This window comes from Mobula birostris, chromosome 7 (genome assembly GCF_030028105.1).
Source record: "Mobula birostris isolate sMobBir1 chromosome 7, sMobBir1.hap1, whole genome shotgun sequence".
Lineage (NCBI taxonomy): Eukaryota > Metazoa > Chordata > Chondrichthyes > Myliobatiformes > Myliobatidae > Mobula > Mobula birostris.
Window position 1 is genome coordinate 10,250,391 of NC_092376.1, and position 14,969 is coordinate 10,265,359.

Below are 14,969 nucleotides of genomic sequence, written 5' to 3' on the forward strand. Positions count from 1 at the left end.
TTCTTGACCAGTCCAGTTTATTGTCAATTCGTATCCCCAAGTATTTGTAATCCTCCACCATATCCACACTGACCCCCTGGATGGAAACAGGGGTCACCAGCACCTTAGCTCTCCTCAGGTCTCCAAGATCAATCTAACTTTCCCTCCTACGTAGATCTCCATTTTTCTATCATCCATGAGCCTATCTAAAAGTATCTTAATTGGCCCTAATGTATCTGCCACCACCACCACCCCTCAATGAGTTCCACACACCCATCACTCTCTAGGTCAAAAACTTACCTCTGATACCCCCCTCCATACCATCCTCCAATCACCATAAAGTTATGCCCTCTTCTGCCCTGGGAAAAGTTGCTGGATATCTACTCAATCTATGCCTCTTATCATTTTGGCACTCATTTTCCAGCAGCTTTTTTTCCCTCCCACACTCTGCAATCCCATCCCTTCTCCCACTATGTCATCTTTCATCCTCACCACTTTTTATTGGAGCACTACAGAATGCCTCCTATCCGGATGCATAACGGCTTGGAATGGCAACCGCTCTGCCTGAGACTACGAGAAGCTGCAGAGTTGTGGGCATGCTTCAACAGGTCACCAAAACCATTCTCTTTCATGGCCCACCACAGGTAAAGCCCTCCCCACCACCCAGGTCATGCTCTCTTCGGCTGTTATTAGGAAGGTGGTACAGGAGCCTCAGGACTCACACCACCAAGCTGAGGAACAATTACTACCCCTCAACCATCTGGGTCTTGAATGAAAGGGGATAACTTCACTTCCCCATCACTGAAAAATGTTCCCACAATCTAGGGACTTACTTTCAAGGACTCTTCATCTCAAGTTCTCAATATTTATTGCTTATTTATTTATTATTATTACTTTCTTTTTGTATTTGCACAGTTTGTTGTCTGTTGGGTGCGGTGTTTCATTGATTCTATTATGGTTACTGGATTTATTGAGTATGCCTGCAAGAAATTGAATCGCATGGGTGTACATGGTTATCAATTTACTTTCAACTTTGGATTGTCTGTCCTATTTGCTGACTCCATAAAGCAGCTAACATAATCCTCTTTCAGAACAGACATTCTGTCTTTTACCCGATGGGTGAGGCGAGAAGATAGAAACCATGCATGTACTACCAAGCTGAAGGTCAGCTTCTATCCTGTTGTTGCAGTCTACTTAGCATTGGAGTGGGTTCACGAGACCAATCCCAAGAATGAAAGGGTTGACATATGAGAAGCATTTGATGGCTGCAGGTCTGTACTCGCTACAGTTTAGAAGAAAGAGGGGGAAATGTCATTGAAACCTGCTGAATAGCGAAAGGACAAGATAGAGTGGGCATGGAAAGGATGTGTCCAATAATGGGAGAACCTGGGACCAGAGGGCACAACCTCAGAAAAGAAGTATGTCCCTTTGGAACAGAGAGGAGGAGAAATTTCTGTAGCCCGAGCCTGGTGATTCTCTGGAATTCATTGCCACAGATGGCTGTGAAGGCAAAGTCATTCGCTATTTTCAAAGCGGGAAAAGATAGGTTCTTGATTAGTTAAGGGCAGCAAAGGTTATGGGGAGAAGGCAGGAGAATGGGGTAGAGAAGGATAATAAACTAGCCATGAGGAATGGTGGAGCAGATGCAATAGGTCAAATGGCCTAATTCTGCTCCTCTGCTTTGAGATCTTATGAGATGATGCAGCATTCCTTGTAATTTGCAGCGTATGGTGTAATTATCACCCTTGAAGATTATGGAATTGGAAAACTTGCTGATTTAATCAATGACATTTATGAGACTGGAATAATACCAGAAGAGATGGGAAAAAAAATCAGTATTTATCACTCTTCCGAAGGAATCTGGAGTAATAGAATGTGAATTACATAGGACCATAAGTCACTAAGATACTTATAAGAATTTTGATGGCAAGAGCTAAAAGTAAGATACAAGCTGAAATAGCTAAAGAACAATGTGGTTTTGTGAAAGACAAAGGTACAAGAAACGCGATATTGATGTTAAGGATACTATCAGAACAAACTTTTCAAGTGCAAAAAGATTTGTTTGTTTGTTTTATCGACTACACTAAAGCATTTGATAAAGTGAAGCACAATAAGTTATTTGAAATATTACAGAAAACTCTAGATCTAAATTCGAAAGACCTCCACCCAATCAGAAATCTGTACTGGAACAAACTGCTGCTGTAAGAATAGATGGAGAAGTGAGTCAGTTTACAAAAATCAAGAGAGGCGTTAGACAAGGGTGTGTTTTCTCCCCTAATTTGTTTAATGTGTACAGTGAAACAATATCACAAAAAATAAGAGACATCTTGGGAATCAAATTTGGCGGTGAAAACATCAATAATTTCAGATATGCGGATGACACTGTTAATTGTAAGTATGGAGTTAGAACTACAAAACTTAATTGATATAATTGTTGAAGAAAATGCAAAAATGGGTCTATCAATTGCAAAAAGACAATGTATGGTGATATCCAAAAAGAAGCAGAATCCTATCTGCAGGCTGAAAATAAATGGGGAAGACATAAAACAAGTACAGAACTTTTGCTACTTAGGAAGCTGGGTGACATCAGATGGCAGGTACGACATGGACATCAAAAGAAGAATAGGGATGGCAAAAGACACCTTTATGAGAATGAAGAGTATACTGACCAATACTAAACTAGGCATGACAACACGCCTCAGAGTACTGAAATGTTACATTTATCCAGTTATGTTATATGGATCAGAATGTTGGACAATATCTAGTAACATGACGAAACAAATTGTAGCAGCAGAGATTTGGTTTTTGAGGAGGATGCAAAGGATATCATGGATAAAACGAATATCTAACGAGGCTGTTATGAACAGAGCAAGAACAAAAAGAGAAATAATGTATGAGATCGTGAAAAAGCAACGTAACTTCATTGGATATGTGATTAGGAAAGAGGAATTAGAATGCATGGTAATTACGGGAAAGAATGAAGGGAAGAAAGCAAAAGGAGCAAAGACAAATGATGATGGAGACAGCAGCCAGAGAACTGGAAATGAATACCAATGGATTGATCCACTTGACCCGAAACAGGAGTGTGTGGGCCATGGCAGTCAAAGCTCAATCTGGGCATGGCACTTGACGATGATGATGATGGTGTAGGTAGATGAACCTGAATGTTAGCTTGATGCTGCCTGACTGCCATTTCCACTGGATGGAATTCAGCTTTGATAGAATAGCAGAGCAGATCTGAATGGCCTAATCCTACTTTTATGCCTTTAAGTCCTACAGGGAAGGGTTAGAGTGATCATGGAATTGGTTAAAAGTTGGTACAATGTTATGGGCTGAAGGGCTTGTACTGTGCTATAATGTTCTAGGGTCTTTATGGAAATAATGAGAGATAACAGCAGCTTTAGCCATAAATACCATCTGCTGTAGCTTGTAAAAGGTGTTCAAATGGACCGTGAGGACTCTGCCCACAGTGTTCTGGAACTGAGGTTCCAAAGAATCCCAATGCCCTGAGTAAAGAGATTTTCCTTTCAGAACAGAATAGCATACCCCTTTTTCTAAGACAATGACTCTGTCAGGACTTCAGAGCTTCAGGATTAACCTGGTCGAACCCTCCAAGATTTCTTTTTGCAGTCAAATGCTGGTCTACAGAAAGTGAGCCACAAACCTCTGTTCGGTCAGATGTTTACAACAGAGCAGAATCACATACGTACTTAGCTTGACGGATCCGTCCATTCCCAGCAGGATATTGTCACTTTTGATGTCCCTGTGAATGACCTGGTTTGAGTGTAGGAACTCCAGGGCTTGTAAACACTGGAACAAACAACAAGGGAGAAACACTAAAAAAAAACTCTTATAATTGAAAATTGAACGAACGGTACAGGCCCTTCGGCCCAGATGTTGTTCCGAACATTTAACCTACTTTAAGATCCCTTCCCTCCCACATAGCCCTCTATTCTGGTCTGGAATAAATCAGCCATGATGGAATGGTGGAGCAGATGCAATGGGCCAAAGGACTTACAATATGATGCAGTCTTCCTTGTATATTGCAGTGTATGGGTCTAGTAGTTCAGTCTCAATGTTAGCTTGATGCCACCCAGTGCTATCTGGTCATTCTGGTGAATGCCACAGATGGCCATGGGGGCCCAGCCTTTGGATATATTTAAAGCAGAGATTGATAGTTCCTTGAACAGTAAGGGCATCAAAGGTTACGGGGGAAGACAGGAGAATGGGGTTGATAGGGACAATAAATCAGGCATGATTCAACAGGCCAAATGGCCTAATTCTGCCTTCTGTGTCTTTTATGTTCTATAGGGAAGGGTTAGATTGATCATGAAATAGGTTAAAAGGTTGGCACAACATTGTGGGCTGCAGGGCCTGTACTGTTCTTTGATGTTCTATGGTCTTTATGGAAATTAAAGAGATTACTGCAGTTTTAGCCATAAATACCACTTGCTGTAGCTTGCAGCAGGTGTACAATGGACCCTGTAGATTTGAACCACAGTGCTCTGGAACTGAGATTCCAAATGCCCTGAGTAAAGAGATGTAAAGAAATGGAAGCCCCTTTTTCTGAGACGGTGCTATCATGTTTGCTGTTGTGTGCTGGGGCAGCAGGCTGAGGGTAGCAGACACCAACAGAATCAACAAACTCATTCGTAAGGCCAGTGATGTTGTGGGGATGGAACTGGACTCTCTGATGGTGGTGTCTGAAAAGAGGATGCTGTCCAAGTTGCATGCCATCCTGGACAATGTCTCCCATCCACTACATAATGTACTGGTTGGGCACAGGAATACATTCAGCCAGAGACTCATTCCACCGAGATTCAACACAGAGCGTCATAGGAAGTCATTCCTGCCTCTGGCCATCAAACTTTACAACTCCTCCCTTGGAGGGTCAGACACCCTGAGCCAATAGGCTGGTCCTGGACTTATTTCCTGGCATAATTTACATATTACTATTTAACTATTTATGGTTCTATTAATATTTAATTATTTATGGTGCAACTGTAACGAAAACCAATTTCCCCCGGGATCAATAAAGTATGACTATGACTATGAAAATAAAATGCACTGGAAGGAGAAATCAATGCTCATATCATCAGGCTGGAGGCTACCCAGACAGAATACAAGGTGTCACTCCTCCACCCTGACAGTGGCCTCTTTGTGCCACAAGAGGAGGCCATGGACCAACATGTTAGCATGGGAATGACAGTAGGAATTAAAATGGTTGGCCATTGGGAAATTCTGCTTTTCCAGAATTTGGTGCTTGACAAAGCAGTCTCCAAATTTACGATGGGTCTCTCCAATGTAGGGGTGGCTGCATTGGGAGCACCAGATACAACAGATGACACTAACAGATTCTGTGCTGACGTGCTCCATGACTATCTTCTGTTGGTTCTTCCACATCATCAGGAAGCTTGCGGTACTGACATTAAGAGTCATGATGTTACAGCCTTATTAATCTTTGGTAGGCCACATCTGGAGAATGGCATTCAATTCTGGTTGCCCCCATTACAGGAAGGGTGAGGAAGCTTTGGAAAGGGTTCAATAGAGATTTATTAAGCTGTTGCCTGGATTAGAGGGCAGATGCTATAAAATCACAAGAGATTACGCAGAGTAACACACACAAAATGCTGGAGGAACTCAGCAGGTCAGACAGCAGTCTCAGCACCAAAGGTTGGCTGTTTTATTCCTTTCCATAGATGCTGCTTGACCTGTAGAATTCCTCCAGCATTTTGTACGTGCTACAAGGGGAGGTTTTCCAAGACAAAACTTTAAATTTCAACCTTGTTTGCATTCCAGATGCCGAATCTCCGAATGACCCGGGGAAGACCATTGTAATCTTTTTGCAAACTAATTGCTGGTCTTGTTCCCACTCGTTTCTGCACAGAACCTTGGGAGACACCTGGTATTGCTAATGCCTGTCTGCAGTGATACACAGGACACCATGACTATACATGCAAAAGAAAATCTGCAGATGCTGGAAATCCAAGCAATACACACAAAATACTGGAGGAACTCAACAGGCCAGGCAGCATCTATGGAAAAGAGTACAATTGACGTTTGAGGCCGAGACCCTTCAGCGGGACAATAGGACAAATTTCTAAAAGTCCTGAAGGGTCTCGGCCCGAAATGTTGACAGTACTCTTTTCCATGGATGCCGCCTGGCCTGCAGAGTTCCTCCAGCATTTTGTGTGTGTCACTATGCCTGTAGTTAAGGCACGTTTTTACCTACCAGTGACACCTAATGGCTGAGTCAGGGCACTGCAACAGCACCTCTAGTTGGAGATGCTCAATTGCCAGATAAGAAAGGTGGTCAGCAAGAGAGGACTGGGCTGTTGTAGGGCCTGGGAGTAGGATAAAGGAGCCTAATTATCTCTAAAGATTAACTGGCAAGTTAAGTCACTAGTAAGGAAGGCAAATACAATGTTAGCATTCATTTTGAGAGGTAAAAAATAAAAAAGCAAGAATGGGGCATTAGCAAGCCACACTTGAGGTTTGCCAGTCTTGGGCCCCTTATTGAAGAAAGAATCTGCTGGCACTGGAGAGGGTCCACAGGAGGTTTATGAGAATGATCCCGGGAAAGGGGGATCTCATCGATACCCATCGAACACTGAAAGCCTAAATAGAGTGGAAGTGGAGAGGATGTTTCCTATAGAGGGGGAAGTCCAAGACAGGGCACAGCTTCAGAATAGAAAGAAGTCCCTTTGGAACAGAAATGAGGAGGAATTTATTTAGCCAGAGGGTGGTGAATCAGTGGAAGTCATTGCCACAGACAGGCTGTGGAAGCCAAGTCATTGGATATATTTAAAGTACAGGTTGATATTTTCTTGATTAAATAAGGGCATCAAAGGTTACAGGGAGAAAGCAAAAGAATGAGACTGAGAGAGATAATAAATCAGCCGAGATGGCAAGGCAGTGGAAATTCAATGGGTCAAATGGCCTAATTCTGCTCCTATGCCCTATGGATCTCCCCTTTTCCCAACAAAAAACCCGATGGGGCTAGATTAGAAATTTCAACTCATTAAGGAGCTGGATAATTAATAGAACAACTGCACATTTCACCAGAATGAAGGCAGTAAAAAGTTAATCAATTTCATCCTTGGAAATACCATTTCCTTTCTACATGACATTTGCACTGAGGAGAGGCTGTATTTTAATCACACACTGTCTATTTACAGAAAGCACAGCATCAGTAAGCTATTCACTGGCAATACTGCCCAGTTACTTCAGCGCTTTTTAAAAAGAATAACACATTTCCTCTGCTTTACGGCGTGATGACAGAAGGCAGCTCATTTGCCAAGTTTCACAAATTGAAACTGATGAACTGTGACAGTTTCTCAGAATTATGCTGGAGCGATGAATGTGTGAAGCAGCGTGCATGAGAACATTAATCGGAAAAGATGGAACAGATGCATCTTAATTCAAACATGGGTCATAAGAAATGTAAAGCTAGCGTGGTGGAGGGGAATTCATTTCATAGAATTAGGAATGTTAACATAATAAGGAAACCGTTTGGCTATCTTCTCCAGCCAGAGTTCTATACTCCCTCCCTGATGCTGTCTGTCAGAACGGATAATTTTTATTTATCTTATTTGTTTTATTTAGAGATAAGCAGGGAATATAATACGCTCTTACAGCCCTTCGAGCCATACTGCCCAACATCTCCCAATTTAAACCCTAGCTTAATCACAGGTCAATTTACGATGGCCAATTAACCTACTAACCAATACGTCTTTGGACTGTGGGAGGGAACTGGAGCACTTGGAAGAAACCCATGTATTTTCGAGGGAGGGTGTACAGACTCCTCACAGAGGACGCAGGGACCAAACTCTCAGCTCACTAATCGCTGCACTAATGTGGCACCACTAATAAAGGCTATGTAGTCACTCACATATTCAACCAGAGCACACGTCAAATGAAAATCTCCTTTATGATACCTTTAAAGACCAAAGGTATTCAATATTGAATTTCAAGTTAGGAAATGTGTGAATATATACATTGTGCAGTTGTCACTGATGCAATTGAAGTTTAACTCACAAAGGAAACAGTAAAAGATTCATCACCCACCCTTGAAAGCATGCTCCACGCATCCACCACTGCGTAGAAAACACCTGACTCTGACACTCCCCCTATACTTTCCTCCTAACTTAAAATTATGCCCCCTTTTATTAGCTATTTCTGCCCTGGGAAAATGTCTCTGGCTGTTCTCTCGATCTATGCCTCTTATCATTCAGTGGGGTGGGGGTGGGGGCACATAATGAACTTTAATAAATCCTTATTCTTCCAGAGTGCTTTGCCCTTAAGCTGTGTGAAGTAACTGTGTGTGTGTGTGTGTGTGTGTGTGTGCGCGCGCACGCGCGCAAACCTAGCACAGCCATGATGGACCTGATACAGCTTAAATGGGGCAGCACAGTGGTGTAGCACAATGCTTTACAGTACCAGTGACACAGGTTCATTTCCCACCGCTGTCTGCAAGCAGGTTTTCCGTTCTCTCTGTCACCTCGTGAATTTCTTCTGGCTTCCTCCCATGGTCCAAGGATGTACCGGTTAGTAGGCTAATTGGTCATTGTACATTGTCTCGAGATTAGGTAGCACAGCTTGAAGAGCCAAAAGGGCTTACTCCACGCTGTATCTCAATAAATACATAAAGCAAGTAGAATTATTCAAATTCAGACTGTATGGTACTTGTTCCCTTTCGGTTTCCCTCCCATGTAGAGCACACTGAGCATATTTGAAAAGTTCTAGAGGGTGTCCAGGTGATACGAAATGTGCCGCTCTGTAACGTTACCTCTCTGCACACAGCCGCAATCTGTCCTTCATCCATACACGTCTCTGTGACCACGTCAGTCAGTGATCCACCGGCCAGGTACTCCATAACCACCCACAATTCATCCCCCACGAGGTAACTAAAGGGAAGGAAAGCCAAGTTAAATGGCCTTAGATCTTCACAAACAACAGAAATTTTATTTCCTTTCCTTAATAAAGGAGAAAACAGGGCAGATAGTATCTGTGGAGATGAGAGAAACTCTCACCTGCTTTCTGCTGCTCCACTCTTTCCCTTTCTCCCTAGGTCCACTATTTTCTCCCTTCAGATTCCTCTTTATTCTGCCCTTTACCTTTTCCGCCTTTCATCTCCCAGCTTCGTACTTCATTTCCCCCTCCCCCACCCCCTACCTGCCTTTCCCCTCACCTGACTTTACTTATCACCTTCCAGCTTGAGTTCCTTCTCCTCCCCCATCCCACCTTCTATTCTGGCTTCTTCCCGCTTCCTTTCCAGTCCTGACAAAATGGCCACAGCCTGAAACGTCGCCTGTTTATTCCCCTCCGTAGGTGCTGCCCGACCTGCTGAGTTCCTCCAGCATTTTGCTCGTGCCGCTCTGGGTTTCCAGCATCTGCAGAATCACTTTCATTTATGATTAGAAAACTGAGTTTTAATGTTTCAGTTTAATTATCTCTCATCAGAACTGAGGATAAGAAAACAATACTTAAGTAGACATAGAGAAGCGTGCATTTTTTCCTCACATCACTATTCCAAAGTAATTATTGCTGCCCCTAACTCTAGTAGCTCTTCTACTGATTCTCCCCCTGCTCTGTATCAGCTTACTTGTTCATTGCAAATTTTCTATATCTGAAGAAAGACCATCGCCTTGAAACATTACTGCTGCTTCTATCTCCACAGATATTGGTAAATTGGTTTATTACAAAGGTACATTGAAAAACGGTTTTGCATGCAGATCATTTTCTCACACAGATCATTTCATTACAATAGGCCATTACAACTGTCTGTGAACACCACTCCACTATTTTTCTCTTTTGCACTATTTATTTTAATTATTGTAACTTATAGTAATTTATGTATTGCACCATATTGCTGCTGCAAAACAACTTTTACAGTATCGCTCATCTTTTTGGTATTTCTTACAATAAGATGGTAATCTTTAAATGTATTACTCTGTACTGCTGTGGCAAAACAACAAACTTCACAACATACGACTTAATGATAATAAACCTAGTTTTGATTTGTTGAGGTTAGTAGAAGGGAAAATATCAAAATGAAGAATGAAGTGTTACAGAGCAAGTGCAGTGCAGGTAGACAACAAAGAACAAGGCTACGTTGAGGTAGATTGTGAGGTCAAGAGTCCATCTTATTGTCCTAGGGGACTGTTCAATATTCTTATGACAGCAGGCAATCTCTGGAGGCCTCTGTTCCCCTGATTCTCACAAGGGAGTAAAGAAGAAAGGGTTAGATGAAGATTAGAAGAGGATTAGAGATACCTAAGATGACAGATGCTGGCGTCTGGAAAAACAAGGAAATCTCCTTTCACAAATATGGTTGCTTGGAGAGCGAACCCCAAAACAAAAGCAGTTGCAGTTAATCGGAGATGGTTTTACAGAGTGATGAACTTGACAAAAGAAAAAAGGATTTGGGAACAGTAACTTATTTGAGACTAAATGGATATTTCCTTCAGAGATGACTCAAGCAAAATTGAACCAAAAGCTGCCATCAGAAATGCACAATATCAAATTTTAATGGATGAAAAATATTTTAATAACCATGAGTATCACCAGCCTGCTGCCAATAATGAATAGATTTTTTTGAAAGTGTTTAATAGAAATGTTTCCCAATATGTAATTAATTAATTTTGTTTCCTTATCTGATGTCCACAGCCAAGAAGCACACATCTGTTCGATACAATAGCCAATGACATGATGCAGTACATCAGCTTGACCAAGTCCATCCAGCCCCCAGACACACACCCCAATCATGTTGCCTTGCCAAGCCCTCCCATCCTCCACAGGCAAAAGCCAATGTTGCTAATCGGCATCTCCTCACTGTATAGAGCACAGATGGAGAAAGAGCAAAGCTGGACTCCAAATTAAAATAGGACTGGGGCAGTGTCAAGCTAACATCAGACTCCTAACTACTAGATCATACAATGCAAGTTACAAGGAATGCTGCTCATATCACATGCATGAGAAAAGCAATTAGGCCATTTGGCCCATTGAGTTTGGTATATTATCCTTCTTAACCCTATTCTCCTGCCTTCTATCCATAACCTTTGATGCCTTTACTATTCAAGAACCTAGCAACCTCCGCTTTAAATATACCCAATGACTTGGCCTCCACAGCTGTTTGCGGCAATGAATTCCACAAATTCACCACCCTCTGGCTAAAGAAAATCCTCCTCATCTCTGTTCTAAGGGGATATTCTTGTATTCTGAGGCTGTGCCCTCTAGTCCTAGACTCCTCTATAGGAAACATCCTCTCTACGTCAAAATATCATATTGAGAACCCACACAAAATGCTGGAGAAAATCAGGTCTGGCAGGTGTCTATGGAGAAGAATCAACAGTTGACATATGGCTTTCCATACCATAATCAGAGTGGCCAATATACGAAACTTATCACAGGCACGTGTAAGTTGTCCTTATGGTTGTTACTTACCTGTCTAAATAATTAACTATATTTGGATTTTTATTTTCCCTCATAACCAAAATTTCGTTAATGATCAGTTCTTTCTTCGGCTGCTGTTGTAAATTCATCTGTTTGATTGCGACCTGAGGATAAAATTAGAAAATATTTCAGAAGTCTCTGAATTACTTTAAAAGCACTGGATCAGATTCATGCTAGAAGGAAGTGTTTTACGTTTTTAAACTTACCTCTTGCCCCGTGGCCACATCAATTGCTGTGTACACTGTGCCTGAAGCCCTGTTGGCACAGAACAAATAGTGCTTAGCAGGCTTTTGATATGCTTCTAAGGGCATTCACACAATGCATCTTAAAGCAACAGAACCCAAGTGGACATACACTGCAGCAACATACAAAATGCTGGAGGAACTCAGCAGGTCAGGCAGCACTTATGGAGGAGAATGAACAATGCTTCAGGCGAGACCCTTCTTCAGGACTTCATCCTGATGGAGGGGCTCGGCATGAAATATTGACTCTATGTATGGATGTTGCCTGATCTGCTGAGTTCCTCTAGCATTTTGCCTGTGTTGCTGGAGATTCCCAGTAACTGCAGAGTCTCGTGTTTAAAATATACTCTGAAATCTTGTGAGGCACCTCGCCTTGAGTATTGTGAACGGTTTTGGGCTCCTCAGCTAAAAGATGTGGTGACATTGCAGAAGGTTCAGAGGAGGTTCACAAGGAAGATTCTGGGAATGAAAGGGTTATCATATGAGGACTTTTGATAGTTCTGGGTCTGTATTTGCTGGAATTCAGAAGGATGAGAGGGGAACCTCATCGAAACCTTTTGAATGTTGAAAGGCCTAGACAGAATAGATGTGGAAGGAGTCTAGAACAAGAGGGCACAGCCTCAGGATAGAGGAGCGTCCATTTAAAACAGAGATGCGGAGAAATTTCTTTAGCCAGAGGGTGGTGAATTTAAGATATTTATTACCACGGGCAGCTGTGGAGACAAGATCTTTGGGCGCACTCAAGGCAGAGCTTGATAGGTTCTTGTTTGGATATAGCATCAAAGGTTACAGAGAGAAGGCCAGGACAAAAGAAAAAGGATCAGCCATGATTGAATAGCAGACTCAATGGGCCAAATGGCCTAATTCTGCTCCTGTGTCTTATAGTCACAGAACATGTAGACTATCTACTGACAGCCACTTAAATCATTGCAGCATGTTACAGCTTATGGGGTATAGTAACATGTGGACCCAAACATGGCAAACTACAGGCAGGTGGACTGTGAATCACAAATAGACTGACTTCAACAGCAGGGAGACTAGATAGTTGCATGAAGCAATTGCGGGCTGGAAGCAACAGAGGATGATACGCAAGCTCAAGACACAGTGAACTTCAGGCAGCAAGTGAAATATGGAATTTCTCAACAGCACATAATGTGTTACTAACCCCTGTCCAATTTTCTCAAATCGCGAATACTTCTTCTTCGGATCACCGACAGTTACTATACTCCCTATGAGATGAGGAAAAGATGGAAAAGATCAGTGAATCCATTCATTACCTTTTAAATTAACAAGATGAACTATAAAAGATAATTTTAAAAGTCTCCAAGGTGAATTGGCAAACTGGTTTATTATTGTTGTATGTACTGAGGTACAGTGAAAAGTTTACTGTTCCTGCAGAACTGTTGGCACCGTGTATCTATTTTCTGTCTGTCTGTATTGTGTTTTGTGTTGCGCATTTTATTCTGGGTTATGGTAATTTGTCATGTGGGTTGGGGCCTGGTAGAAGTAAATGATTATAGTCACGTGTTCACCCTTTATACCATTAGTTTAGTTAGAGAGGGAATGAGCCAGGGAGTAATTATTTTTTGTTGACCGCATATTTCGTTACTTTGTTTGTTTTGCTCATTTTGTTACTATCACTAATTTTGATCACTTGTCTTTGCTGGTTTCATAATAGAGGATCAAATGTACTTTTCTCAACTTTGAATCTGGTTATTTGGAAACATATCACAGTGTCGAGTCCCTCAGTAATTTTGGCTTGTTTTTCTAGCAACCATTACACAGAACAATTCATTACAAAGGTGCAGTGAAGGAGTACAAGGTAAAACAGTAACAGAATGAAGATGGAGTGTCACAATTACAGAGAAAGTGTAGTGCAGGCAAACAATAAGGTGCAAGGTCATAACAAGTTAGATTGTGAGGTCAAGAATCTATCTTATTGTACGAAGGAACCAGTCATCTTATAACAGCAGGATAGAAGCTAGATAAAGATCAGCTGGAGTTGTCACATGTACATTGAAACATACAGTGAAATGCGTCACTTTGCGACCATGACCAACACATGCATTGTTTATGTCAAATCAAATCAGTGAGAGTTGTGCAGGGCTGTCCACAAGTGTCACCATGCTTCTGCCACAACATAGTGTGCCCTCAACTCACGAACCCAAATAGGTCTTTGGAATGTGGGAGGAAACCGGAGCACTTGGGGGAAAACGCATGTAGTCACAGGAAAAACATCCAAACTCCTTAGAGACAGCAGTGAAAATTGACCCCCAAACTTACAACTGGTATTGTAAAGCAATGTGCTAACCACTACACTACGGTGCTGCCCAACTGATGCTCTTCTTAAGCCTGATGGTACGTGCTTTCAAGCTTTTGTATCTTCTGCCTGATGGGAAGCAGGAGAAGGAAAACATTCTGGGGTGTGTGGGGTCTTTATTTATGCAGATTTAGCAGGTCGGTTGTCTAACTTCTTGGCAAAAATGTTCACAGAGCCAGCAAGAAAATAAGCAAAAACACCCTTTCAAAATGGGATACTGTGCTAGAACTGAAAAAGACTACTGCTTAGTGCTTAGAAACACTCTCCACAGAGTTTTACCTGAACTCCCAGTAGGAGGGACATGTAAACTGTGAATGGAATGGAGAACAACAACTTCAAAATGTAGGTAACAGATTGGGAGAGGAACAAGGATGGTAACTAAAATATGAGGATACACGGCTACAGTTTACAGCTTGTATAATAAATGGCATCAACACTCACATCCAAAGAATCAATCTTTCATTCCCACTAACATGAACAACAAGACTGATCAATAAGAGGGATTGGCGAGTTCTCAGCCCAAAACCTTCCAAGTTGTTAACACACATATTGTCTACAAATGTGTTTAAAATGCCCGTGATATTCCTAAACTGACCAGAGGGAAGTGAGAGAACTGTTAAAAGATTTTTTTCCATGGCAGCTACAATACAGAAAAGCCAATGAGGGAAAGCAGCAAGAAAGAAAGGGCATCATTTAATAATGTTTTATTGACACCTAACTAGCAAACGTCTCACCCAATGGGCCCCAAGCCACTACAAGACATGAAGGGGTCAGTAATAATAGGTTTGAGGTGACAAATCCTGCAGTAACTCACCTCCCGACTCCCCAGACCCTGTAAGACTCAAGTTTAGAGTGCGATGGAATCCTCTCCACTGTCAGAGAGTCGTACATCACCACAGAAACAGGCCCATGTAGCCTATTCCTAACTGTTCCTAATCCCATCAATTTGCCCCCAGATGATAACCCTCCTATGT

The 14,969-nt window shown here is 42.0% G+C and overlaps 1 protein-coding gene across 3 annotated transcripts in view; it reads right to left on the reverse strand.

Moving 5' to 3' along the window:
* The window catches only part of pak1 (p21 protein (Cdc42/Rac)-activated kinase 1), a 326,605-nt gene that overhangs the window by 15,586 nt on the left and 296,050 nt on the right, over positions 1-14,969 (reverse strand). For all 3 annotated transcript variants that reach the window (XM_072262611.1, XM_072262613.1, XM_072262610.1), the window contains 5 exons: positions 12,841-12,904; positions 11,640-11,688; positions 11,425-11,537; positions 8,768-8,885; positions 3,690-3,789 (listed from right to left, as the gene is read on the reverse strand). In XM_072262611.1, the coding sequence (XP_072118712.1) occupies positions 3,690-3,789; positions 8,768-8,885; positions 11,425-11,537; positions 11,640-11,688; positions 12,841-12,904 (444 nt within the window). The remainder of the gene's footprint in view (positions 1-3,689; positions 3,790-8,767; positions 8,886-11,424; positions 11,538-11,639; positions 11,689-12,840; positions 12,905-14,969) is intronic.